The sequence below is a fragment of the Gastrolobium bilobum genome, unplaced genomic scaffold, assembly GCF_033153095.1.
Source record: "Gastrolobium bilobum isolate Gb01-03AN ecotype WA unplaced genomic scaffold, APGP_CSIRO_Gbil_v1 utg4530, whole genome shotgun sequence".
NCBI lineage: Eukaryota > Viridiplantae > Streptophyta > Magnoliopsida > Fabales > Fabaceae > Gastrolobium > Gastrolobium bilobum.
In genome coordinates, this window is record NW_026896582.1 from 112,963 (window position 1) to 137,532 (window position 24,570).

The 24,570-nt window shown below is 34.8% G+C and overlaps 4 protein-coding genes across 6 annotated transcripts; 3 read left to right on the forward strand and 1 right to left on the reverse strand.

The window, feature by feature from the left end:
• Positions 1-3,522: 3,522 nt before the first annotated feature.
• On the forward strand, positions 3,523-5,002 carry LOC133300744 (bZIP transcription factor 11-like). Its single transcript, XM_061500327.1, has one exon. The coding sequence runs from the start codon at positions 4,166-4,168 to the stop codon at positions 4,637-4,639; it is 474 nt and encodes a 157-aa protein (XP_061356311.1). The 5' UTR covers positions 3,523-4,165; the 3' UTR covers positions 4,640-5,002.
• A 993-nt stretch (positions 5,003-5,995) lies between these two features.
• On the forward strand, positions 5,996-10,161 carry LOC133300740 (acetyl-coenzyme A carboxylase carboxyl transferase subunit beta, chloroplastic-like). The gene is made up of 3 exons (XM_061500321.1): positions 5,996-5,999; positions 6,219-6,794; positions 10,127-10,161. Exons 1-3 carry the CDS (start codon positions 5,996-5,998, stop codon positions 10,159-10,161), a joined length of 615 nt encoding a protein of 204 aa, XP_061356305.1.
• Positions 9,184-12,642, forward strand: LOC133300742 (uncharacterized). Of its 2 annotated transcripts, XM_061500325.1 has the most exons (5): positions 9,184-9,506; positions 10,127-10,162; positions 10,318-10,653; positions 11,263-11,294; positions 11,404-12,642. In XM_061500325.1, the coding sequence occupies exons 3-5, from the start codon at positions 10,323-10,325 to the stop codon at positions 12,343-12,345; spliced, it is 1,305 nt and encodes a 434-aa protein (XP_061356309.1). In that variant the 5' UTR covers positions 9,184-9,506; positions 10,127-10,162; positions 10,318-10,322; the 3' UTR covers positions 12,346-12,642. The 2 variants fall into 2 exon arrangements, with proteins under 2 accessions (XP_061356309.1, XP_061356308.1); XM_061500324.1 differs by lacking the exon at positions 10,127-10,162 and having other exon boundaries at positions 9,185-9,506.
• Positions 12,643-14,430: 1,788 nt separating this feature from the next.
• Positions 14,431-24,570, reverse strand: LOC133300745 (uncharacterized). 2 transcript variants are annotated; one of them, XM_061500329.1, is made up of 8 exons: positions 24,324-24,570; positions 24,146-24,238; positions 23,721-23,799; positions 23,531-23,609; positions 19,632-19,671; positions 19,401-19,535; positions 18,977-19,114; positions 14,431-14,975 (listed from the first exon to the last, which is right to left on the reverse strand). In XM_061500329.1, exons 1-8 carry the CDS (start codon positions 24,482-24,484, stop codon positions 14,699-14,701), a joined length of 1,002 nt encoding a protein of 333 aa, XP_061356313.1. In that variant the 5' UTR covers positions 24,485-24,570; the 3' UTR covers positions 14,431-14,698. The 2 variants fall into 2 exon arrangements, with proteins under 2 accessions (XP_061356313.1, XP_061356312.1); XM_061500328.1 differs by having other exon boundaries at positions 19,622-19,691.

Consider the following 24,570-nt stretch of genomic DNA (forward strand, 5'->3'; position numbering starts at 1 on the left):
ATAATGATAATTAAAAAAATAAACACCACAAAAAGACATTTGTAAAATATAGTATAATTGTAGGAGTTAATCGATTAAAAACTCACCTTTGTCAATGTCGATTTGATCCAAAGTTGGCCACTTTTGTTTCACAAAAAACGTGAAAAATCCCGTGCGATTCTCCTCCACTTGATGAAGATTGAATTTCAGGAATGTTGATGTTTATTAGGATTTGGAGCTAATAAGGTTTATAAAAAAAAAGGAGACAAAGCAATGAGTTAGGGTTTAAGTTTTTAATTATAGGGGTTGATTTGGTTGGACATATTTTTACCTTTTTCCTTTAATCTTCCTTTTTCTTTTTTTTTCTTTTTAAAGTAAATATCATTTTGGGTCCCTAACAAAAAACACGGTCTTCACTTTAGTCCTTTACAAAAAAAAATTACTCGTCTAGTCCCTAAGAAATTCAAAATGAACCCATTTAGTTGAAATTGTGGTCCCTCACAAATTAAAAAAAGACCCAAATCAGTCCCTTAAAAGGACTAAAATGGGTCCATTTTGAATTTCTTAAGAACTAGACGAGTAATTTTTTTTGTAAAGGACTAAAATAGAGGCCATATTTTTTGTTAGAGACCTAAAACGATATTTACTCTTCTTTTTACTTGACTTGAATCACTCACCCTATGTGATTTTTTCTCTCTCCCAATTTTGTGTCTGCAGGTGCTGACAAATGCACCCACCTGCGTCCGTCATTGACTTCACCCAACAACTTAAATTTTTAGGTGAATTGATTTTTTATAAAGTTATTATCATATATTTTTATTATTTTAATATTATAATGAAAATTGTACATATTCCATAATATAATGCAAGAGATTCACTTTACATCCTTCATTTTTGGAAAATAATAAAGAAATATTTTTAGTTTTATTTCTGATTTTAATTGAATTTTATTATTTTTATTTATATTTAAAAATATTTAATAATTTTCTGGATTCTTTTAGAATCACTTTTTGTTTTAAAAGGAAGAGATGTACGGACTACCGCGGAAGCACCTACCAAATTGTTATTCAGGTCGATTGTTTGGACCTTGTAGTTTGAACACCCACCAAAGATACGTGATGATCTTTTTTTTGTCGTTATGTCTACTTTCTTTACGATGAAGCCGTTCTTGTTGTTTTGCCACTACTTACCTTTCCCTGTTGTTTGGTTTCAGGCTGTTGGGTTTGAAATGTTGACAGGTTTTACTAATGAACTGTATATTGACCCCCCAATTTACTAAAAATATTAAGAAAAAAAAATTCACATACCATATTTATTTTGCTCACTCATTTGTAATTAATGTCATATGAATTCACAGTGATTAAATTTACGAAAATTAACTATTACAATTTGTTGTCAATATATATATATATATATATATATATATATATATATATATATATACGAGACATGTTCTTTTTACATCAGTGTAAGGCTAACAAGTCTTACAGTTAGTATTACACCACATTTCAACCGTTGATAGACGAAAATTATCGATTGGTATTTGTAGTGTAATTAATTAATGATTAATTAATATTAATAATTTGTATGACTTCCTAAATTATAACAGTTGGATACACGGAAATCAACAATTGAGATGTGATGTAAGATTAATAAATCTTACACCGGTATATATATATATATATATATATATATATATATATATATATATATATATATATATATATATAAATGATATAATCAACTTATACCGATATAAGAATAATAAGTATTTATATACATGAAATCAACGGTTAAAATTGAAGTAATTAAGACTTAATATTCTTACACCAGTATAAGTTGATTTTATCATATATACATATATAATTATTTTTCTAGCCACTTGACGTTCAACAATAACATGTGTATGATATGATTCCACATATTTAATACTTTCACTTTTTGTATAAGTATGATTTCCTACATTTAATATTGTCACCTATATATATAGTAGATAATTAACTATTGGACGTCAAGCTGCTAGAGAAATGTAAACTATATATATAAGAAGGGTTCGTTTACAATTTTTACAACCTCAGCTAGTATATAGTTGAGGTTGTAAGAATTATAAAAAAAAAGTTATAAATATAACCTGGCCTTTTATATATGAGTTTGTTTTTTCAGCAGTTAATGCAGATAAGTTATCTGCAGTAAGCCCAATACACGTTGTTTTAGGGCAAAAATTATGGTATTTTGTAATTTTAATTTATTTCGGGGTTATAATAGTCTTTATATTTTAATTTTTTAAGATTTCAATACTAAATTGACGTCGTTTTGAGAATAAATGCAGATAACTTATCTGCAGTAACTGCAGAAATATTTTTCCCTTTATATATATATATGATTTATTGTTTCTAAGTCACTGGATATAACCTTATTTATGACCACCCCAAAATTTTTTCGTTTTGGATGTTAGGACAATTAATGAAGGGTATTTTGGTAAAATTCATATAATTAATAAAGAGTTCACTTTTTTCTGCAGTTAATGCAGATAAGTTATCTGCAGTAAGCCCAATACGACGTCGTTTTAGGCAAAAATCATAATATTTTTATAATTTTAATTTATTTCAGGGTTATGATAATCTTTATATTTATAATTTTTTAAGATTTCAATAACAAAACGACGTCGTTTTGAGAATAAATGCAGATAACTTATCTGCATTAACTGCAGAAACATTTTTCCCATAAATAACTAAACAAAATATCGAAACATCCTTCATTAATTCTCTTAATACTCGAAAACACTCTTAATTAATTTTCTATCATTCAAAATGACTTAATTTTGGGGTGACTAGATATAAAGTTATCTCAAGTAACTCGAGAAATATATATATATATATATATATATATATATATATATATATAAAGAAGGTAAGTTTATAAACCACGAGAGTTGAATAGTAAGAATTTTTTTTGTAAGATATTTTAATCGGTTTATCACTTTGCGATTAGTCTGATTCGGGACGGGACCCAAAATTAATATTTTAAACCCCTTTCAAAGACAGTACTGAAGAAAATCAAACACATGCTCTCATCTTTATCTACTTAATTTCCTAACGCCAACTAAGATATCATTGTTTGGTTCGGTAAGAATTATTTTAACTCAATTAGTGATTTAAAGTTCGAATTTTGGGTATATAATTATATTAAGTCAAGAAATTTATTGTTCGGTTTAATTAAATAATCGATGAAATGATTCCTAATTTTTTTTAACAAAAAAAACAAAACAAAAGAGGCATGTAAAACTCAATAATTATACAGTGCCTCTAGAATACTTGACCAAAATATTTTAGTACTTGTCAAGGAGTGAGTGGTGGTTTAGCATTTGCCTTCCCTTTATTGTATGCAATAAATTAAGGACACACCGCCACCAGCTGGAATTGTTGTGAAAGTTTTCTCCACCCCCACATCGCTCTCTTCTCTCTCTCTCTCTATGTCCCACCTAACCCTTCAATTGGAGGAGATTCCGATGCCTTTTCCATTCTTATTTTCTTTTCTTCCCCCTGTTTTTCTTTTTTTCTTCTTTTCTTTCCCCATCTCTCTCTCTGTCCTCCTTCACCTTTTTGTTCTATAAATTAGCCCTTCAATTACCTACATTACTTCCTCTTCTCCTCTGTTCCTCTCCAACCCCATACACTCTCTTCTCCTCCTCCTCCTTAAATCTTAGCCTTTGTAGTGTTGTCTTGGCTTTTGGTACTAATAACCCATTTGGTTATTATCCTTTACTTTTTTTAGAAGGAATTCGAGGTTCTATTGTCTTCAAAGCTTCTTCCTTTGAATCTTGATGCTGAACATCTCTAGTTTCATTCATGTTTAACATTCATGTCTCCAGTTCTCAGTGAAATCCTTCGTTCCGGGTTTATGATAAATTCCTCCCACAGGCGCACGACCCACTTAGTTCAATCTTTCTCTGTTGTCTTCCTCTACTGGTTCTATGTTTTTTCAGAAATCTCCTCCCATCATTGCACTTTTATATTTTAAGATTATATAACCTAGTAGTAATAATAATAACAATAATTATCTCTATATATTAGCTCGGGTCTTGCGTCTTAATTAGGATTTTCAAAGTTCCAACCTATTTTGATCTCTGATTTGGAAGTTTTAAATAATATTTCTTTGGTGTAAATATAATCATCGATCTCATCTCATGGCCTCACCACCTAGTGGAAACTCCTTCACATCCACTACTATGTCTGGCTCTGAGGAAAATTTGCAGCTTCTGATGGATCAAAGGAAAAGGAAGAGAAAGGAATCGAATCGTGAATCAGCAAAAAGATCTCGGATGCGAAAGCAGAAGCACTTTGATGATCTCAATACCCAAGTGGACCTGCTCAGAAAGGAAAACAGTGAAATCCTCACAAGTGTTAACATCACCACCCAGCACTGTATTGGGGTTGAGGCAGAGAATTGCATTCTGAGGACCCAAATGGCTGAACTTAGCCAAAGGTTACAATCACTTAATGATATCATCAACCTCATCAAAACCACAACAACAACAACCACTGCTGGGTTCTCCGGAATGGATTGTTATCCAACAAGTGCTGATAATTTCATGAACCCCATGAACATGCTCTACCTTAACCAACCAATTATGGCATCTGCTGACATGTTTCAGTGGTGAATTATTGTGGGGAAGTAAAAAAATATTTAAGTCCATGCTTGTTTGTACTAGTGTCATGGTGGTGGAATGAATAATTGAGAGCGAGGGTAAATATTAGCACCTAGCTAGCTAGGGTGAGGCATTAATATATTTATTAAGATATTATAGATTAGCTGAACTTGCAATATGCTTTTATGGGAAATGACAAAGTGGTATGGTTCTGTACTTCTGTTTGTTAGGTGACTGAATAGTGTGGTACTACTCTCACCTTTGTCCACTTATTTGAAAAATGGATGTCGGTGTGAGTGCTTTCTTTGCTTTTTGATATATTAATATATATATATATATATATATATATATATATATGTTATGGGTGTGCTTTTATGAATGTGAAAATGGTGCTTCTTTTTATATATCGTCGTAAAGATGTAAACTCTTCATTTGTCATTCTTAATTGCCTTTGATTGAAATATAATGGAAAATTAATGGAAAATCTAGCATATATGAAAATGGCAGTGATGAGAAACAAAAAGAAATATATAATGAAAAATTCTTTCAGACCAAAAAAATAAAAAGCTTTTTTCATCCTTGTAATTTTATTAAAAAAAAAAAACGTTCTCTTTATTTTTTTTGTCTTGAATGTCGAATAGAAACAAAATGTTTACTCGCATACTATGTTTGGGCTATTACTCCAACTAAAATACCAAAATATAGTTTGGTAATGCAGTGGGAAAATTGGATTTTGAAAAAAGTATAATAAGAGTTTAGTGTTTCTCTTGTTATAAGAAATAAAATTAGGGGATATGATATTATATTTATTTTTTATTGTGTGCCTGCTTAATTTATTTTTCTCCAATATCATTTGATCACGTTAATCTCAACCAACAGTGGAAGGAGAAAAAAAAAGATAAAAGTTAATTAAAATTGTAATAAAACGACGTTCAAGAAAAATATATAAAATATCTTAAAAAAATATAAGCATAATATCATATATCTCATAAAATATCTCTTACAACTATAAAATAGCATGGTATTGAGATTTGCAAAAATAAATGTAAAGCGTTTTGGGGAATTAATATTTCAAAATATCTTATATTTTTTTCCAAATTAAAAAGCGATATTATTTTGGAATTAACACAATAGTTTATTAGTTTTCCTATATATGACAAGGGTAGAGTATTTCTTCAGTTAATGAAGATAAGTTATCTCTAGTGACCATCAAATTACGTCGTTTTGAATAAATAAAGGGTATTTTCGTAATTTTATTTATTTTTGTATCAAATAATTTTTCCAAAACACTCTTCATTGATACCCTTAAAATTACGAAAACACCTTTCATTAATTTAAAACCATGTAATTTTAGGTAAATGTAGCAATATGGGTTGAACCCGGCAAGTCAACCCGCCAAAACGGGGCGGGTTGGATTGAAGTTTTCAACCCACCAACCCACTTCAACTCGCCTTGCCTAAGAGTGGATCAAAACGGGTTCAACCTGCCGCGGGGTAGGTTGACACGCTGGGTTATAATTTTTTTTTTTACAATTAAGTAATATTTCATTTGCCAATAAATTTTTGTAATATCCAAAAAAATTTTATCTTAGAAATTGACAATCATCATTCTTTTCTAAGTGAACCAGAAAGTTTGTTTTCTAGTTATAGTTATAAGAATTCTAGCTATCTGAATAATATCTCTAAGAATGATGATGATCATTACATGTATGGGACTCAATCTAGTTGGAATAATAACATTAATAGTTGCATTGATAGTTATCTTCGTTCTCAAATCTTTATTGATAGTCACATTTTAGATGATAGTGTCAAATATAATGACAGTTACTTTTTTAGTAACATTTGTGGTAAGGGCAAAAATGGTAGTGAAAGCGAGAGTTCTAGTATAAAAAATCGCACAAACGACACAAATGATAGTGATTTCACTAGAAGAGAAAGTTCTAATGATCTCGATGAAAATCAAAAGTACAAGCATTTGTGGATAGAATGTGAAAATTGTTATGGATTAAATTATAAGAAATTGTTTCAATCCAAAATGAATATTTGTGAGCACTGTGGATATCATTTGCAAATGAACAGTTTAGATAGAATTGAACTTTCGATTGATCAGGGTACTTGGAATCCTATGTATGAAGACATGGTCTCTCTGGATCCCATTGACACGCCGGGTTATAATTTTTTTTTTTTACAATTAAGTAATATCTCATTTGCCAATAAATTTTTGTAATATCCAATTTTTTTTTATCTTAGTACTTCCTAGAAAAAATAAAGAATAACAATTTTATTTATGATAAATGTTAGCTATATATGAAGATAAATGAATTTCTAACGAATATTTAACTGAATATTAGTATACATTTAAAATTGAGACTGAAAGAATTAAGAGAAGTGTAGAATAAAACAAAATAATACTATAAAATTCATAAAAGATAATTTATTTTTGAAATTTAATTAATTTTTTTAATTGACGGGTTGTTGGGTTGACCCGTCAACCCACCATAAAACGTGGTAGATTTATTTTTTTAACCCATATTTAATGGTGGGTCAACGCATCTCGCCACTTTTTTGGCGGTGGTGGGACGAACCCAAATTGTCACCCCTAGTTTTAGGTGTCACAAGAGAAATACTTTACCCATATAATAATTATATTATTATTTTGCCTAATAATTGTTTAACTTAATCGTTTTAAATCACCCGTACTTTAATAAGTTTACGAGAATTAATTTTCGTACGGCATTTCATCGATATCATCGAAAATTGATTATCAGACTACCCGGCTCGAATCATTCAACTTGGAGGAAATGGAAAATAAACCCAAAAAACTGAGGCCCAAATTGCAACCGGTCTTTTAGTGTTAGGCTAAAATAAACTTGGGTTGTTTTGGGCTTGGTGAAAAAGTTTAGGCCTACCAGGCTTATCCCATTTTTGTATTTTGTATTTTTTATTTTATTTAAAAAAAAAAGCAATTAGCAAGAGTCCTATAACTGCATAAAACCAAAGAGTATTCGAAACTATCTGGAATTTGATCGGAACATGTTTTTACAACCGATCATGTAATTTTTCTCTACACAAATGGCCTGAAACCTTCTTGGGTCAGAACATCTTGCAGTTTGGAACAGCTTTAATCCATGGGTCTTCAATGAAACAAGATGGGGTGTACCTACAAGACACTCCGACGCTCAAGTCAGTTATGGTTCAAGCAGGTTTCAATTATGTAGAAGAAGATGATGTACCTTGTGGTTAATACATGTATTTATAGTGGAGTGATGTGCTACTTGGAAGATGCCTTTTACAACTGGACCGATCATGTGATCTTTCTCTACATAAATGGCCTGGAACCTCCTTGGGTCAGAGCTTCTTGCAGTTTGGAGCAGCTTTAACTCAGAACAAGATGGGGGGTGTACCTGCAAGTCACTAAGACGCTCAAGTCAGTTATGGTTCAAGCAGGTTTCAATTATGTAGAAGAAGATGATGTACCTTGTGGTTAATACATGTATTTATAGTGGAGTAATGTGCTGCTTGGAAGATGCCTTTCTTCATGGTGAGGGAAAAGGTTCCTTGGTGCCAAAGTAATATGGCTGTCATGATTAAATGTTGAGGAGCTTGCTGTCATGTAGTCTTTAATATTATGCAGCTTGGAGAGATGAGTTTTGCAGCCTTCTTTGACTTTGAGCTTTGCTTAATGATGAAAACCTTTGATTTGAGCCTTGTATTTGTATAATATTTATCCAGATTAGAATTGTAAAGAAAAGAATGTATGCAACTTATATTTTTATTATGTATATTTATTTATGTTTGATAAAATAATATTTTTATTTTGAGAAAAATAAAATCAAAGACAAAAAGGAAGTATAGATAACTTTAAAAATTTTTCTGTAAGAAATTATATAGTAATTTATACGTATACTATTTATATTCATCGAAGCCAGCATCTATTAATGAAAGCAGCATACCTTTTGCGCAATGCAAGTGTTAATAGATATTTTAAAACTTTTTTTAATAAATTTAAGAAAAAGGAGGTTTGTTGCATTTTAAAACAAAGACTTAACATAATAAGGTCAAGCCACGTAGTAAAACACATCATTTGTGAGCGCGGTCAATATTAAAAGTATTGTTTCTACAAAATAGAAATATTATTTTACATATCGCATTGTCTTAAGTAACATAAAAAAAAGTAAAAATAGATGAGACTTACAAAAGAGAAAAGAAATAAATTATCATGACAAATAATATTTCGGTGCAAAATATCAAGTTGAAGTTGTTTGTAAGTATTAATGGCCATAGTCGCAGTCGTAATAAGACCAAAGCACAAATTGACCACCATGGAAGCATCTAATAGTCAATGGTTTCCCCAGGGTCAGAATTTATGAATTTCATACCAAAATTAATAGAAGATAGAATGAAGGGACAATTGCATTCATGTGAGCTTATAGTGCTATCCACGTGGTGGAAAATAAAGCATGAAATTCTCATCCACTTCTTACTGTTAAAAACGTGCATTCTTTATTTTTTTTTCTTTCACTTTAAAAAAAGAAAAAAGAAAAAAGAAAAAACGTTTATTAAAGAGTAAGTAACGCACAGAAGAGAAGAGAAGAGAAAAGGTAAAGGCAGAAGAAGAAGTGAAGCGAAAGAGAAAAAGAGAAGACGCAATCACTGTTACACAGAAATAGAAATGGCTGATTAGGATTTAGGTTAGGGTCGCCATTTCTATAACTCCGTCATAACGGTTTCTGTTGCCGCGACCATTCAACAGTTTTACATACACGACGTTATACAAAGCGCCGTCCCTTTCTGTTTCTGTGTTAATCAGCGATATTGTTCGAAGACGATGACCGCTCCCAAATCGCTTTCCTTCTTTTCTCTCAACTTCTAGTTTCCAAGTAAGATTCGCACGTGCTTCATCCTTAATCTTCCTTTTCTCTGTTAGGTTAATGAAATCAATCATAGACAGAAACTACAAGTAAGAAACCCTAGAAATTATTTTAATTTTAATTTTTTGTAGAGTTTCATGGATTTTTGAAGTAATTACTTTTTTATTTAAAAAATGAAATAAATTCGAAATTCTCGGTATTGGTTCTTGATTAATGCTTTGAAGTTAATGAGTGTGAACATTCGTGGTGTTTGGTGGGTGGCACTTAATCGTTTTTAGCAATATGTACTGGCTCATAATTACTGCTTCACGTTCCATATATGGAAATTCTTACAAGATGATTGAATATTTTGTCGGACTTTAGGTCTGAAGCAAATTAGAGTTCTTCTTCGTTCTCCTTTTTACTTTTAGTAGCCTTTGTGTTCAAGGTTGAGTCATAATAGAGGCCGTTTGGGGGTTCTTGATATTTAAATTTCTAATTGGTATATGCAATTGAGAGAAATGCTTTTTGATCATTAAATATTGTGGTGGCATACTCAAAGAATTAGATTTGTTATAGCATGAGAAATCTGGGTTGCTTTGAAGTATCTTTGTTTACTTTTCTTTCCTTTTTTTTTTTTTATTCTTCAGGAGGAAGTAGGTTGCAGTTTCAAGTTGGAAATTGAGGTGGCTTTTGAGTTTTCTATTTTTTTTTTTTTTGGCTACATTATTGGATTTTATTTTTTAAAATTTTCTATCAGCAAGTCTTGAATTTGTCTATATAGTACCTTGTAATTAGTTTTTGAGAGACAATTTAGATTGACCATTATGTATGTCTGCAGATATCATGGGATCAGCTTGTTGTGTTGCTGCGAAGGATCATGACCTTCCTAACAGAAGTGGAGGTGAAAGTTTGCATAGAGATGTTGTATGTTCACCATCATGGAGCTTTCAGTGGGATAGTCGGGGTCGTGTTGCTAGTGAAATTGAGAATCCCTCCTATCACACATCTCATGTGCTCAGCAGAAACATCAGCATGGAGTTAAAAGGTTCATTGAGTTCTGAAAGAGGTAATTTATCTGATGGGGGAAGCATCCTGGAAAATTCTGCATCTCCTATTTCTCAAAAGTCCCCAGTTGATGAGGCATTCGTTGCAAATTTGATGACTCCATCTTCTGGTAAATGCTAAACCCTAAACTATATTATTCTTTTGTCCTTTACCATAAGCACAATGTTTGAGAGGATCTTACTTAAAACATTGAGGACCATAAGCACAATGTGGAGCAATGATCCCATGAGAATTTACTCCTCTGTACTTAGTCAACCTTGTCATTGAAGCCCTTTGAGTATGCCTAATTGCCTATCCAACAATCAAAGTTTTTAGCAACATTTACATGAAGGCAACGGGAATGAATACAAATAGCTCCAACAATGCCACGCATAAACATTAAGTAAACAACAAAACAGTAGGTTTCTAGCACAATGGGTGGGGTTTTTAGATATCTTTTGAATTTTTTTTTTTTTTGGTTCCATTCTTAAGTACAAGTGATTTTATCTTACATACATGTCTTCTTTCTATCTTGTATTTCCTTGTTCACTGTCTTTACTTTTGCCCTTTCCTGTCCAGTATAAGGTTCTAAAATTTGGTTTATGGTGTTAAATGGTCCCAGATATTGTTTCTTGACATTCATTTCCTGATGCTCCCTTTTATGCACTTTGGTTCCCTATTGCTGTTTCGTTGTTTGGCATTGATTTTTCCTTCTTCTTCCTCTATGTGCTTGTTGCAGATCTGTCCATGTCAAGCAATTTTTCTACAGTGGTTAGTTTTGAACAACTGAATTGGAACAATGAGCTTTATGATGCATAATCTGATTTTTAGGCTTTCTACTGCAGTACTAGGCTCACTCTTAATCTGTATTTCTCTTTAGGTGAAGCCGGGAGAATCTTCAATACCAAATCTTTCATTTTCAATACCTTCAGTTTTCTCAACGCCTACAGCTGATCCTTTGCCTAATCATAATTATCATCATCTTCCCAACTCTACCCCGACAAGATGGGCACATCGATCTCCAGGACACCCACTATTGAGACAGATTTCTGATAGTCGGATCTTGGGTCTGAAATCACCGGACAACTCAATTTCTGAAGGAAGGCCATCATTTGTACTCTCCACTTGCAGTAATGAAATGGCAGCTGGATCCCAATGCGGATCATCTGATGGCTGGTCCATGCGCACCTTTTCTGAGCTGGTGGCCTCATCTCAAAGAGAAAGGTGGTCTTTTGATAGTGAGTGTTTTGGATCAGGTCGTTGCAAGATAAGTGGATCCAGTAGCAGGTTCTCTTATTCTCCCTCCATGGATCTACAATCTTGTGGGGCTTGCTCAAAGCTTTTGACTGAGAGATCAACGTGGAACAATCAGAAGTTTACTGCCAGCAGTGACCTCTCAGTTGTTGCTGTACTGGTCTGTGGTCATGCATATCATGCAGAATGCTTAGAGACCATCGCACCAGAGGCAGATAGGTATGATCCAGCTTGTCCAATTTGTATGGTTGGAGATAAGCACTTGTCAAAGTTGTCCAGAAAGGGTCTTCGGGCTGAATCAGAGATAAAGGGCAAGAACCACAAGATATCCAGAAACCGTGTAGTTGATAGCTATCTTGATGGTGGTTTTGATGTTTTTGATCGCCAAAAAGATATGGAATGGAGAGGAAAAGATTCAAAGATGCAGCCTAGCTCCAGTGCAAGGAGCTCATTTGGAAAACCTTTCTTGAGGCGGCACTTTTCACTTGGGTCCAAGTGGAGCCGATCTCTGTCTGAGAATGATTCTGCCAGGAAGAAAGGCTTTTGGGCAAGATATCATAAAGATTGAGTTCCATTTGCTGTGAGACCTCTAATTATGGTAGTAATAACACCATGTTATAGAATTTAATATTTTCTATGTTGTATAATTTTATTGATAATTTTAAATTGTTTTAGATTAATTAATTTTGGCTGTTGACCCGAAATTCCATCTGGTTGGTGTGATTCATATGATTTATATGACTATAACGTCCCTTGGTAAATGCTGAGCCAAAGCACTGACCAGCACAAGGAGGCAGAGGAAACAAATGTGCTTAAGAAGATGCTTCATGCTACCTGCTACCCTAGGAAAAATATTAAGGTTGAAAAATCATACACTAGAAACTTATGTAGCTATCTCTTATCTTTTCAATAAATATTAAATAACATAATTTTTCAAGTTTAGTCAAGTGGAAGGAGTAAGGCCCTCGAGATTAGAAGGCGTATGTGAAATTGGTTATTTTCATTTGTCAGAGGTTCAGTAAGTATTGTTATTGATAAATGTGGGTTCAAGTTTGATGCTTTTAGGGATAATGACCAAACTATCACATTTTTTACAAAAAATTACTTGAATGCCACGCTTTGCAAAGTTTTTTTCAAAATGCCATGTTATCTTATTCATTACAACACCTGGCTAGTTAGGTGTTGACACGTGACAGAAGGTATATGGCCATATAAGTCATGGCAGAAGGTACATGACCACGTAAGTTGTTACGCGTGTGTCATAAAATAATTTAAATTAAAATAATTAACAAACATAAATTACATTTAATTTATTAACACTCTTAAATTAAATTACATTACTTAACGGTAGAGTCGGCAAAACGGGTTTGGCTCGGCGGGCCAACCCGCCCCACCTGCTAAACGAGACGGGACATACTCATTTTTTGTGGTGAACATAGGCGGGTTGAGGCGAGTCGGTGTAAAATAAGCTCGGGCTGGAGGGCTAACCCGCCCAACCTGCCAAACCGAGAGAGGGGGCAAGTTTTTTAGCCCATTTTCAAAAGTGGGGCTGGCTCTTTTTTTGGCGAGGTGGGGTGGGCCACCCACTTTACCACCTCTACTTAACGGTTCAAAACAAATTAACTTAACTTAAATTAAATCAAATGAAATTAATTAACACTCCTAAAAATAATTATTTAATAGTTATAAAATAATTTAAATTAATATAGACTGAATTAAAATAAAATAATTAACAAACATAAATTACATTTAATTCATTAACACTCCTTAATTAAATTAAATTACTTAACGGTTCAAAAAAAATTAATATAACTTAAACTAAATTAAATAAAATTGATTAACATTCTTAAAAATAATTAATTAATAGTTATAAAATAATTTAAATTAATATAGGCTGAATTAAACTAAAATAATTAATTTAAATTATTTTATAACTATTAACTAATTATAATTAATTAAAATTATTTTATAACTATTAATTAATTATTTTTAGGAGCGTTAATTAATTTCATAACACACACATAACATGCTATGTTGTATAGCACATTTGCCACGTGTCAGAATTGTCACGTGTCAGAAGCTGACTAAACATGTTATACTGCATAACATGTTTGATGTCACGTAATCTCGCTGCACTGCGCAGTGGCTTACGTGGCCATGCACCTTTTGCCACGTGTCAACACCTAACTCGCTAGGTGTTGTAGCGAGTTAGGTAACGTGGTATTTTGACATTTTTTTTACAAAGTGTGGCATTCAGGTAAATTTTATCAAAAAGTGTGGCACTTTGATTATTGTCGCGATACTTTGAAGTCAAGTCTAAGTGTGGCACTTTGATCATTGTCCCGATACTTTGAAGTCAAGTCCATATTGCCGGTGGATATATATTTAAAAAAAGAAAAAGAAAAAAAGTTTAAGTCTATGTGCTGGTGACTTATTTTTTTTTTTTGGGTTTCTGAGAACTGAATGGTTGTAACTTGTACCTCAACTACTCATATTTTCTTTTTCACTTTTTATATCGTGATATGGCGAGAAAGGGAAGAGAAAGAAGTTTTTTTAGGGAGTTCGTACTCCAATTAGAAAGATAAACATACTAATGTTAACAAACCATTGATATACTAAAATCATCGTGTTGTTTTCTACTTTAAAGTGGGACTCATCTATCAATTAACGCAGCAAGGTTCATATTGTTCATTATGACAACGTCAGGATTCAATATACAGGAGAAAATAGGGAAGAAAAAGGAAGAACTCCACCATGATTGCTTTATTATGAGATGGAAGAACAATTTATCCTCCGGTTTTTGAAGTGTTAACTTCCAAGTTCAACATTATGAAGTATTGCAATAGCATTTGCCCGCGATGTAATGCCAAACATACGCGATATGAATCATAATACTGAGCAGGGGCGTTGATCAAAATATGTCAATAACACTGGAAAGGACTCTCAATTTGGTCAATGATACTCTGCAATCCTGATATGTAATCAGGGTAAAGTAGCTGCACTCCCAGTTCCTTCTTCATTCGGGCATTAGACACTCGCTTCTCACCCCTTGGATTTCTTGTTTTTACAACTGAGCACTCTTTCTGCTCCAAAGGTTGTAAGTTCAAGCCTGGCCACTTTTTCTCCACCAATTTTCTTGCATATTCAAATACTTCTTCTCGTGGAGCAGGATCATCATCAACAATATTGTAAACTTCCCTGAAAATATGATACCCGAGACTGCAATCAATGAACCAAAGCCATTTGTTTATCTGATGCATGCGACTCAGAAGTAAGTGCACATTCACAGTCAACTAAGAAGGATGGAAAAGAAGATAGGAAATATTAACCAGCATACACCATACAACATTTGGAAAGACAATACTGTCTATATAAATTCCAGTAAGGCCTGTGTATTTGCAAAACTATCAGCACTTTTAACAGCAGTTAATATGGTTTGCATGCTTGTTGAGATATATGAAAAACCATTAATGTAGCCTCACCCAACAGCTTAAGCTTTTGGGTTGAATTGGTTCTTTACATGGTATCAGAGCCTCAGTGTACCGGATTTGATTCTCACCGCCCCCCACTTTCTTTCTAGTGGAATTTCTTTCTTCGCACAAGTAGGTGCGCCTGTGCATTGTCCACTCTTCAAGCCCACTGGGTGAGGATCGAACCCGGTACACCAAGGCTCTGATACCATGTACAGAACTAATTCAACCCAAAAGCTTAAGTTGTTGGGAGAGGCTACATTAATGATTTTTTATATATCTCAACACGCCCCCTCACACGAGAGCCCACTGGACTTGAAGGGTGGATAATGCATCAGGCCCAGCCTACCTGTGCTAAGAAATTCCACAAAGAAAATGGGGGGCGGTGAGGATCGAACTTGGTACACTGAGACTCTGATACCATGTAAAGAACCAATTCAACCCAAAAGCTTAAACTGTTGGGTGAGGCTACATTAATGATTTTTTAAATATCTCAACAATGCTCGTGATGAAATTCTAATAAATCTACAGTTTAAGATCTGTGTGTTGGATAACAGCCTCAGTCAATGCCTTCATCATGTGTGTTTACAATTGTTGCTTTATTTGACAGAATATTCTACATGTATTGGAGCATGCAAACCCTTCGTCTGTTTTATATTGTACAGTTTTATTTTTATAACTGCAACTAGACATATAAAGGCATTGAAATAAATATACAATTCAAGATCTGTGTTTCCTTCCCCAGCCATGTAGGCAGTTCATCGTAAGAGCAGGACTAGGTTGGTAAAATATCTTGTTTGATAATCCTGCCAGTTTGCCTTACTCTTTGTTAGAAAGCCTTCTATAACTCAGGTTTATCATAGGAGGCGCCAAAGGGGAATCATACCCTACAGCGGTCCAGAAGCATGAGTGAGAAATAAATGGGCATGAGTGTGAAGTTAGTGGACATGAGTGAGAAATTAATGGGCAGTGGAAAATTAATGGGTATAAGTGAGAAATTAGTAGGGCAGATAGACAATTTGAGAGGGAGTGGAATTAAAAGTGGGGAATAGAGAGGGGGAAAGCATCAGAAAAATTCTAAAGAGAGGAAATAGGAGAGACTAGAGCCTCTCGAATGCTCTAGGCTATCTTTCTTTCAATTTTGCCAAATTTTAGTCACTGTAATCTGTTTCAGACAGTCTGATATCAGTTTTGTAGTAATAATATTTCAGTTTTCATTCAATTGAGTGTTTCTTCTACGTTAGATTCCTAACAAATTGGTATTAAAGCTCCTAATCTGGGAGATGTGAAATGGTCATACACACAGCATAAATGTGAGATTATCGAGGAGACACAGGAAGAGATTTTACATAAGTTGCAAGGAGCTCTTAGTGAAAGATAAGATTTTTACCCCAGAACAAGGGAAGAACGTGAGACGTTTGGAGATTCCAATCTTCTCGGGAGACAGTGCTTATGGATGAATCGAGCAAGTTGAGTGATTTTAGGGTGAACGCCGTAGCTGAGGGCGAAAGGATGCCAACGATAATGCTAGCATTGGAAGGGTGAGCAATGAATTAGTTCCAACGGTGGGAGGGACACACTGTAAACGTGTCTTGGGCGCTCTTTTGCACGGCGGTAATTCGATGATTCCAACCGTCCCTCACTCAGAACTCATACGAATTGTTGTTGAGCCTTCATAAAACCAGATTATTATCTGAATATCACGAAGAATGCAAACATGTAGCCAGACCAATGATATATGAAGATGAAGAAATGTTGAGATGGGTTTGGCTGAATGGGTTGCAAGTTGGAATCACCAGCTGAAATGATGGATTTAGTGCAAGTATTAGAGGAGAAAAATAGTTCGTGTGCCAAAAGGGGATGATTACACCAAACCGAACAGGTCAGCAATCCCAAATTTAGCCAAGGCCAAACCCCATAGCGGAATAGTAGGGTTTCAACCCACCATCACTCCAAATGGGGCCTAATGTGGGCTCCATGAACCGTAATAGTGGGAGCACCACATCGCACAACAGAGAGTTCCGGTAATAATAATTGCAGCAGATCTTAGAGGCTGTCTCAGGAAGAATTGCAAGATAAAATGCAAAGAGGCCTTTGTTTCAAGTGTGATGAAAAGTTTCATCCTGGGCATGTGTGCAAATTCAAGCAATTTCATTTGCTTATGGTGGGAGAGGAGAACGAGAATGAAGAAACACCCAGGAAGGAGATGAGATGAAGGGGAGACTGAGGAGAAGTTTTTTCAAATGTCATCCCAAAGCATTATAGGAATGACGTCTAACCAGGCATTAAAACTAAGGGGAGAGATCAACGGCAGGAAATTATCATCCTTATCGACTGTGGAACTTCAAATAATTTTATTGGAAGGAAGGCTTGCACAGGAACTGGAGTTAGCAGTGACTAACACTTCACCAGATCAGGTGGAAGTCGGGGATGACCACAAGATCCAATGTCAGGGGGTCTGCAAGGGTGTTTTCATCTCCTAACAAGGAATCACACTTCAGCAGGATCTGTTTTCATTTGAACTGGGAGGGGCTGATATTGTGTTGGATTTGGAATGGTTAAAAAGCTTAGGCGACGTCAAAGCAAATTTCAGAGAATTAACTCTGAAGATGAAGAGAGAAAAAATAGAGCTTATAATTCAAGGAGACCCTTCTCTGTCCAGGTCTCTAGCATCGCTTAAAGCCATGCTTAAAGTATCTCAGAATGAAGGGTAAGAATTCTAGGTTGAACAGAAAATGCCAGAGAATCCAGCACCAGGGAGCTGCAGGACTGGAAGGAGCTAGAGGAAATTTTGCAAGAATCTGAAGACATATTCCAAACCCATCAATGGGTTGCCTTTGGTAAGAGAACAAGATCATGATCATGCTATCTCTTTGAAAGAAAGGGCAATTGTACAAAATATCCGACCTTATAAATATCCTCAACTCCTCATTATCAAAAGAATGAAATAGAAAATATCATCAATGAGATGCTACACACTGGAATGATTAGATCAAGTGTTAGTCCTTATTCAAATCCGATGATTTTGGTAAAGAAAAAAGATAGGGGATGAAAAGTATGAGTTGATTACAGGCCTTAAACAAGGTAACTGTAAAGAATCTTGGGATACACCACCCCAAAAGCTAGCTCTCCACTTTCTCTTGTGGCGTTTCTTAGCACAGGTAGGCTAGGCCTGTTGCATTGTCCACTCTTCAAGCCCAATGGGCTCTCGTGTGAGGGGGCGTGTTGAGATATATAGTCTCCCACATTGGTTGTATGTGCAACTAATGTGGAGTTTATAAGGTCTTGGGCACTCCCACCCTTTGAGCTAGCTTTTGGGATGGTAACCTCAAGGTTCTTTACAGTAACTATAGCTAGAAAGTTTTTCTTTTCCCTGCAATTGATGAGTTGTTAGATGAAATGGACTCTAGAATCTTTCCAAAATTGGATCTTAAGGCAAGCTATCATCAAATTCGGATGAGAGAGGACAATATCCCAAAAACAGTATTCAGAACTCATGAAGGGCATGGGTGGGAAACTAATGGCATGATTGGGAAGTTAGTAGGCACTGGTGGCAAATTAAAGGGTATGAATGAGAAACTAGTAGAGCAGAATCGGGAGATGGACAATCTGAGAGGGAGTAGAAATAAAGAGAGGAATCGGGAGACACTAGAGCCTCTCAAACACTCTAGGCTATGTTTCTTTCATTTTTACCATATTTCAGTCACTGTAATCATAGTGGAGACTCACCTTGGGGGAGGTGCATATATAGTAGCCATAAGTGCCTGACAGATGTCATCAACATGAACTCTGGATGTATATTTTCGGTACTTTCTCCTCTTCTGACCTTCTGACAAGGACTTCTGCTTGATTATTGTATCAACAGCACTAAAAAAAGAAAGAAAAGAATTACTCAAGCAAAGAGAATATAAAATACTAAATAGACAGGTAAGTGACAGAGCGACCTGCCATGAAAACATAAATCCAAATTTATAATTTAAATTCCTGATAAGAGTCTATATCTCATATGCTACTTATTGAATGATATTTCCTTGGAATGACTGGCTTGAATCAATTGTAATGGCATCCAACTCAGACAAATTTGCTGATCCGACAAAGAAACTGATAAGAGAAACGTTACTTGAAAGATAAATTACAATAAAAAGGTAAGTACCTTCTACCAGGACCATAGATACCTCCCAGTCTAAATAATAGCGGTGATATCCCAAGATTGTGAGCCAAATTTGACCAGCCTTCTTCAGATGTTAATCTTAATTTAGCCAACTCACTTTCTGGGTTTGTTGGACAACTGCCAAAGCATGACGCACAAACTAAGAGCCAATTAACAGAGTAGTTGCAGATACTGTGAACACAAAAAGTGGTTTGTTTAGTTACACTCTCTTACTCCTCATCCACCAATTCACCGTCACAGTCTCCATAGATGCCTGCCAGACAGAAAGTGTCTCTGTCATCATATTTGATATTGAAAAGCATTAGAAAAGTATTTCTAAGCAGCTCCAGCAACGCATACTTCTGGTGGGGCAAACCTAGCCATATAAAGTCTGAAGCATATACTTGAAAAGAAAGAACTGGAAAGTAGGATTGTATTATGTGAAAATTGTATTTTACAAATGTACAAAAGCTCTCAATTTATAGAGACTGAATGAGCTAAGTCCAAAAAAGATTCTAAAATGAAAAATAAATAATTACAATTATTAATAAAAAGAAATAATTACAATACAATTATCTACAGCATTCCCTTTCAAGCTGAGGAATAGATATTTATTATTCTGAGCTTGCTAGTAAGCTTTTGAAATCTATCTGAGGGAAGTCCCTTCGTCAGAATATCAGCTAATTGATGCCCAGAATGAATGTATGGAGTGACGATCAATTCGTTATCTAGTTTCTCTTTGATGAAATGACGGTCGACCTCAATATGCTTAGTCTGATCAAGTTGAACTGGATTATGAACTATACAAATGGCTGACTTATTATCACAAAGTAGCTTCATAGGTCCTTCATATCTTATTTTAAGATCATCAAGTATAATCTTCAACCACAATAATTCACAAATGCCTTGAGCCATAGCTCGAAATTCAACCTCTGCACTTGACTTGGCAACCACATCCTGTTTCTTATTCCTCCAAGTCACTAAGTTACCACAAAGGAACATACAATAACCAGTGGTAGATCGACGGTCAATCACGGATCTAGCATAATCAGAATTAGTATAAACTTCTAAAGAGAGATTGCCATCGCGCCGGAATATCAGTCCTTTACCAGGAGGGACTTTAAGGTACTGAAGAATTCTCTCCACTACCTACATGTGTTTTTCTTTTGGATTATGCATGAACTGACTCACAATATTAACAACATAAGCTAGGTCTGGTCTAGTATGAGTCAAATATATCAGTCTCCCAGCTAGCTGCTGATATTGGCTTTAAGTTACTTGAAGGTTCTAACACATCAGGAGTAAGCACAGGAGGGAGAGGTGTAGGAGTAGACAAGGACGACCCAGACTCAACGAAGGAAGGGGATGAGTCTTTTGAAGAACTGCTCTCCCCCCGAAGATGAGGATTCTGAAAAAAGGACTTAGATTCATGAAAGGTGACATCTATACAAACAAAAAAAATTCGACTTGGAAGATGATAACACTTGTAGCCTTTTTTATCAAGGGCATAAACAAGGAAGACACACTTAAGAGCCCTAGGATCCAATTTACTGCAATGTAGTTTATGAACATGGACAAAGACAACACACCGAAACACTCGTGGCGGAAGACTTTGCAAAATGGGAACAGAAGGAAAGAAGGAAGTCATGGAATGAATAGGACGGGTATTGTTAAGGACCCGTGAAGGTAAGCGGTTGATCAAAAAAGCTGCAGCTAACACGGCTTCTTCCCAATAAGAACTAGGAACAAATGTCTGGAAGAGTAACGCTCTAGCGACTTGAAGAAGGTGACGATTTTTTCTTTCAGCAACCCCGTTTTGTTGAAGGGTATCAACACATGTGAGCTCATGAATCATACCTTTATCTGAAATGAATTGCGACAGACGTTAGTTGACGTACTCAGTACCATTATCAGATCTTAATATTTTAATATTCTTACCAAACTGAGTCTCGACCATGTGATAAAATCGGATAAATATCTCTGGTACTTCAGACTTGTCTTTTATCAAGAATATCCATGTTACCCGAGTACAATCGTCAATAAAAGAAACAAACTACTTTGCACCTGAAACACTATGCATTTTAGAAGGGCCCCAAACATCAGAATGAATAAGAGAAAAATGTTCAATGCTTTTGATAGCACGAGAAGGAAAGGACACTCGATGGTGTTTTGCAAATTCACAAACATCGCAATGAAAGGTCTTAACTAACTGATTTAGACATAGAGAAGGAAACATTGACTTCGATAGACTGAACGGTGGGTTCCCCAAACGCTTTTGATGGAGCCAAATCATAGACTCTGCCGTAGAAGGATGACATGTCATCAATAGCTAATTTTTGGTATCATTTGTAGCATGTTCTGGAAGGAGATAATACAACCTACCCTGCTCCTCAGCAACTCCAATTGTCTTCGTCGTGGTAAGATCCTTAATAACACAAGGAGAAGGGGAAAATGTGATAGAACAATTCAAATCAGTTGTAAGCTTTTGAGTGGAGATAAGATTAGTAGAAAGCTGAAGAACATAAAGAACATTTTGAAGAAACAAGGAAGGTTGAATTTGAATGTTAGCAGAACAAATAACTGACTTATGAGATCCATCGACTATGGCTATAGTATGACTACCAATAGTAGGATGATAAGAAAGAAAGATTCAGCAAGACAAGTCATATGATCAGTTGCACCAGAATAAAAAATCTACGAGGTTTTAAAAATAGTGCAAGAAGCAAGAAGAGATGTAGAACGTATAATCTTACCACACAAGATCAAAGAACTGTCAGATGGCTTACACAGATTATCAATAGTGGCCTTAAGCTGCTCGAACTCTCCTTGCTGAATATTCACATAGGGAGAGACATGTGGAGGCTGTGTAACAGTCGAATCACCATCGAAATCGGCCATAACGCAAAAAAAGAGAGAGACAAAAACAGCAACAAAATCAACAACAAAATCAACCAAACGCACACCCAAACAACTTCAGACTCCGGCGATGAACAGTGTTCCCGGCGATTAACAATCCGCGATGAACAGTAACGTCCGTAGAAAAAAAAAAGTGTTATACAAAGGTCCTCTCGGTCCAAAAGGTCCCCGAAAAATTTTCCGGTAGCATCTTGGTGGTGGCGAGAGGCAAACAAATAGAGTTCCGCTCTAAAGGCAGCAGTCGCAGAAGCAAAGACCTCAGAATTGAGAGCTTTGATACCAACTTGAAAAGTAGAAATGTATTATGTGAAAATTGTACTTTACAAATGTACAAGAGCTCTCTATTTATAAAGACTGAATGACCTAATGGGCTAAACCCAAAGAAGATTCTAGAATGAAAATAAATAATTACAATTATTAATAAAATAATAATAATTACAATACAATTATTTACAACACATATCAAATATCAACCAGAGTGGCAACTCAATGTCTGAATTGAATCCTATCTTTGTATTTTATACATGTACTAAATCATGCTAGCTTATTTTATGTTTAAAATTTTTTTACATTTTTTTTATTAATATGAAATCTTTATTGCTAGCTTTAAAAGTAATCTGACAGACCTTAGGTCAATCAACTCAATCCTGGAACTTAATCGATCAACTATTTTTTGTTTTTGGAAGAAATAGTTAAGCTTATGAATGTTTTTGACAGATTAAATGCTTAACCAACTGAGCAAACTGCAAATTTCTTGTAAGATCAATTTAACATAAAAAATGTAAATAATAATAATATGATGTTCCTTATCAGTTTATCAGCAAACTTATTTTCTAAGTATCCCCCTTCTGGTTTAAAACATGTAGCTTATACTGCCTTTGAAGTTTGAATTTAGAATTGTATAAGAATGTCGAATTTTCAATCATCAACCAGCACTAGGTAGCGCTGCAATTTAATGCCATCAGGAAGAGTCATTGCATGAATAAACCTAGAAAAGAAGATATATTCCGACTATCAAATGTCTCATGCTCTGAACAACCAAAACATTGTATGAAGATTTATACAATAGATAACGCAACTCCAGGCCACAAAAGATTTTCTTTTTGAAAGGAAAAGAAAAAGATGAAAGAGTGAAACAGTAATTTTTTCATTATGTGCATGAAAAAAAAAAAAAAACAGTAATAATAAATTCATTACTAATTTCAACGAAGACTTACTAGTTGAAGACAAGTAACAGAGCCACTGAAGATCTCCATTGACTAACGAGCTTCTTATAAGTTCTTCATGCTGAAGCATCTACAAATCATTAAAATATAAGTAAAAAAGGGAAGCTGAGAGAGATTACCCCAAGAAAACAAAATTCAATCAGCATGGAGACATATGACAATTGTTAGAGTAAAATCATACCGGATCACCAATGCCCACAGTAGGTGGGACAGAAACAAGAAAGTGGGTGTAATTTTTTAGTAGTCGTAGGATACTCAGTCTGCAAAACAACTTTATGTTTTAAGTCTAACCAGGAAAAAGAAACCATAAAAAGAAAGCAAAATGTGTAACCAAGACCACAACTTATGTAACTAGTCATGAACAGATTTCCATTCCTTCAGATACCATAAAATTAACCTTGTTATATTATTCAAGTGTTTTCATATCATGTATGACGCAATGCATACATACATTACTACTCGATATAATCCATAGATGGACAAAACAAGGTCCATTATAATCCTGAACTTGGTCATCTAATCCATTAACAACCCACATCATTATTTGCTTATAAAAAATAAATAAATAAACTCATATGCTAAATTACCACCAATAGACTCACTCACTCGGGGTGGTTTGCATCAAAAAGGTGAACACGAAATCCCATGTCCTGAAGCTGCTTCTTCTTCACAAGGGTTCTGCAAGTCCCAGACACCACCCTTCCAATAAAAAATAGAACTGTAAGAACTTTGAACTAAGAAAAGAAAATTAATAGTATATGGATGAGAAATAATGTTATCTAACCATCCTTGGTTGTGGAGCTTGCGTGCAAACGATTGCCCCACGAATCCCATTCCTAGAATAAACATGCGTTTTCGGGAGCACGACAACGTTGGGGTTCTCGACAGCGAGACATGGCCACGGTGGATAGGAATCGCTGAACCTCGTATTTGACCAATTTCCATGCCAAATTGCTGTTACACAACAAATTCCCACCTTCTAACTTTCTACTCACCCATGCCTCTCCAGTGACGAATTGGGATCGGATAGT

What these genes read in the sequence shown, in the direction of transcription:
- LOC133300745 (XM_061500328.1), bottom strand. Translation starts at nt 24,484, where the DNA reads ATGGAAATTGGTCAAATACGAGGTTCAGCGATTCCTATCCACCGTGGC. An exon ending in TGGATGAGGAGTAAGAGAGT is followed by an intron (nt 19,536 to 19,621) that starts GTAACTAAACAA and finishes ATGCTTTGGCAG; the next exon opens with TTGTCCAACAAACCCAGAAA. An exon ending in ATCTATGGTCCTGGTAGAAG is followed by an intron (nt 19,115 to 19,400) that starts GTACTTACCTTT and finishes TTCTTTTTTTAG; the next exon opens with TGCTGTTGATACAATAATCA.
- LOC133300742 (XM_061500325.1), top strand. Translation starts at nt 10,323, where the DNA reads ATGGGATCAGCTTGTTGTGTTGCTGCGAAGGATCATGACCTTCCTAAC. An exon ending in TTTGATGACTCCATCTTCTG is followed by an intron (nt 10,654 to 11,262) that starts GTAAATGCTAAA and finishes TGCTTGTTGCAG; the next exon opens with ATCTGTCCATGTCAAGCAAT. An exon ending in CAAGCAATTTTTCTACAGTG is followed by an intron (nt 11,295 to 11,403) that starts GTTAGTTTTGAA and finishes ATTTCTCTTTAG; the next exon opens with GTGAAGCCGGGAGAATCTTC.
- LOC133300744 (XM_061500327.1), top strand. Translation starts at nt 4,166, where the DNA reads ATGGCCTCACCACCTAGTGGAAACTCCTTCACATCCACTACTATGTCT.
- LOC133300740 (XM_061500321.1), top strand. An exon ending in GGATCCCATTGACACGCCGG is followed by an intron (nt 6,795 to 10,126) that starts GTTATAATTTTT and finishes TTTATTCTTCAG; the next exon opens with GAGGAAGTAGGTTGCAGTTT.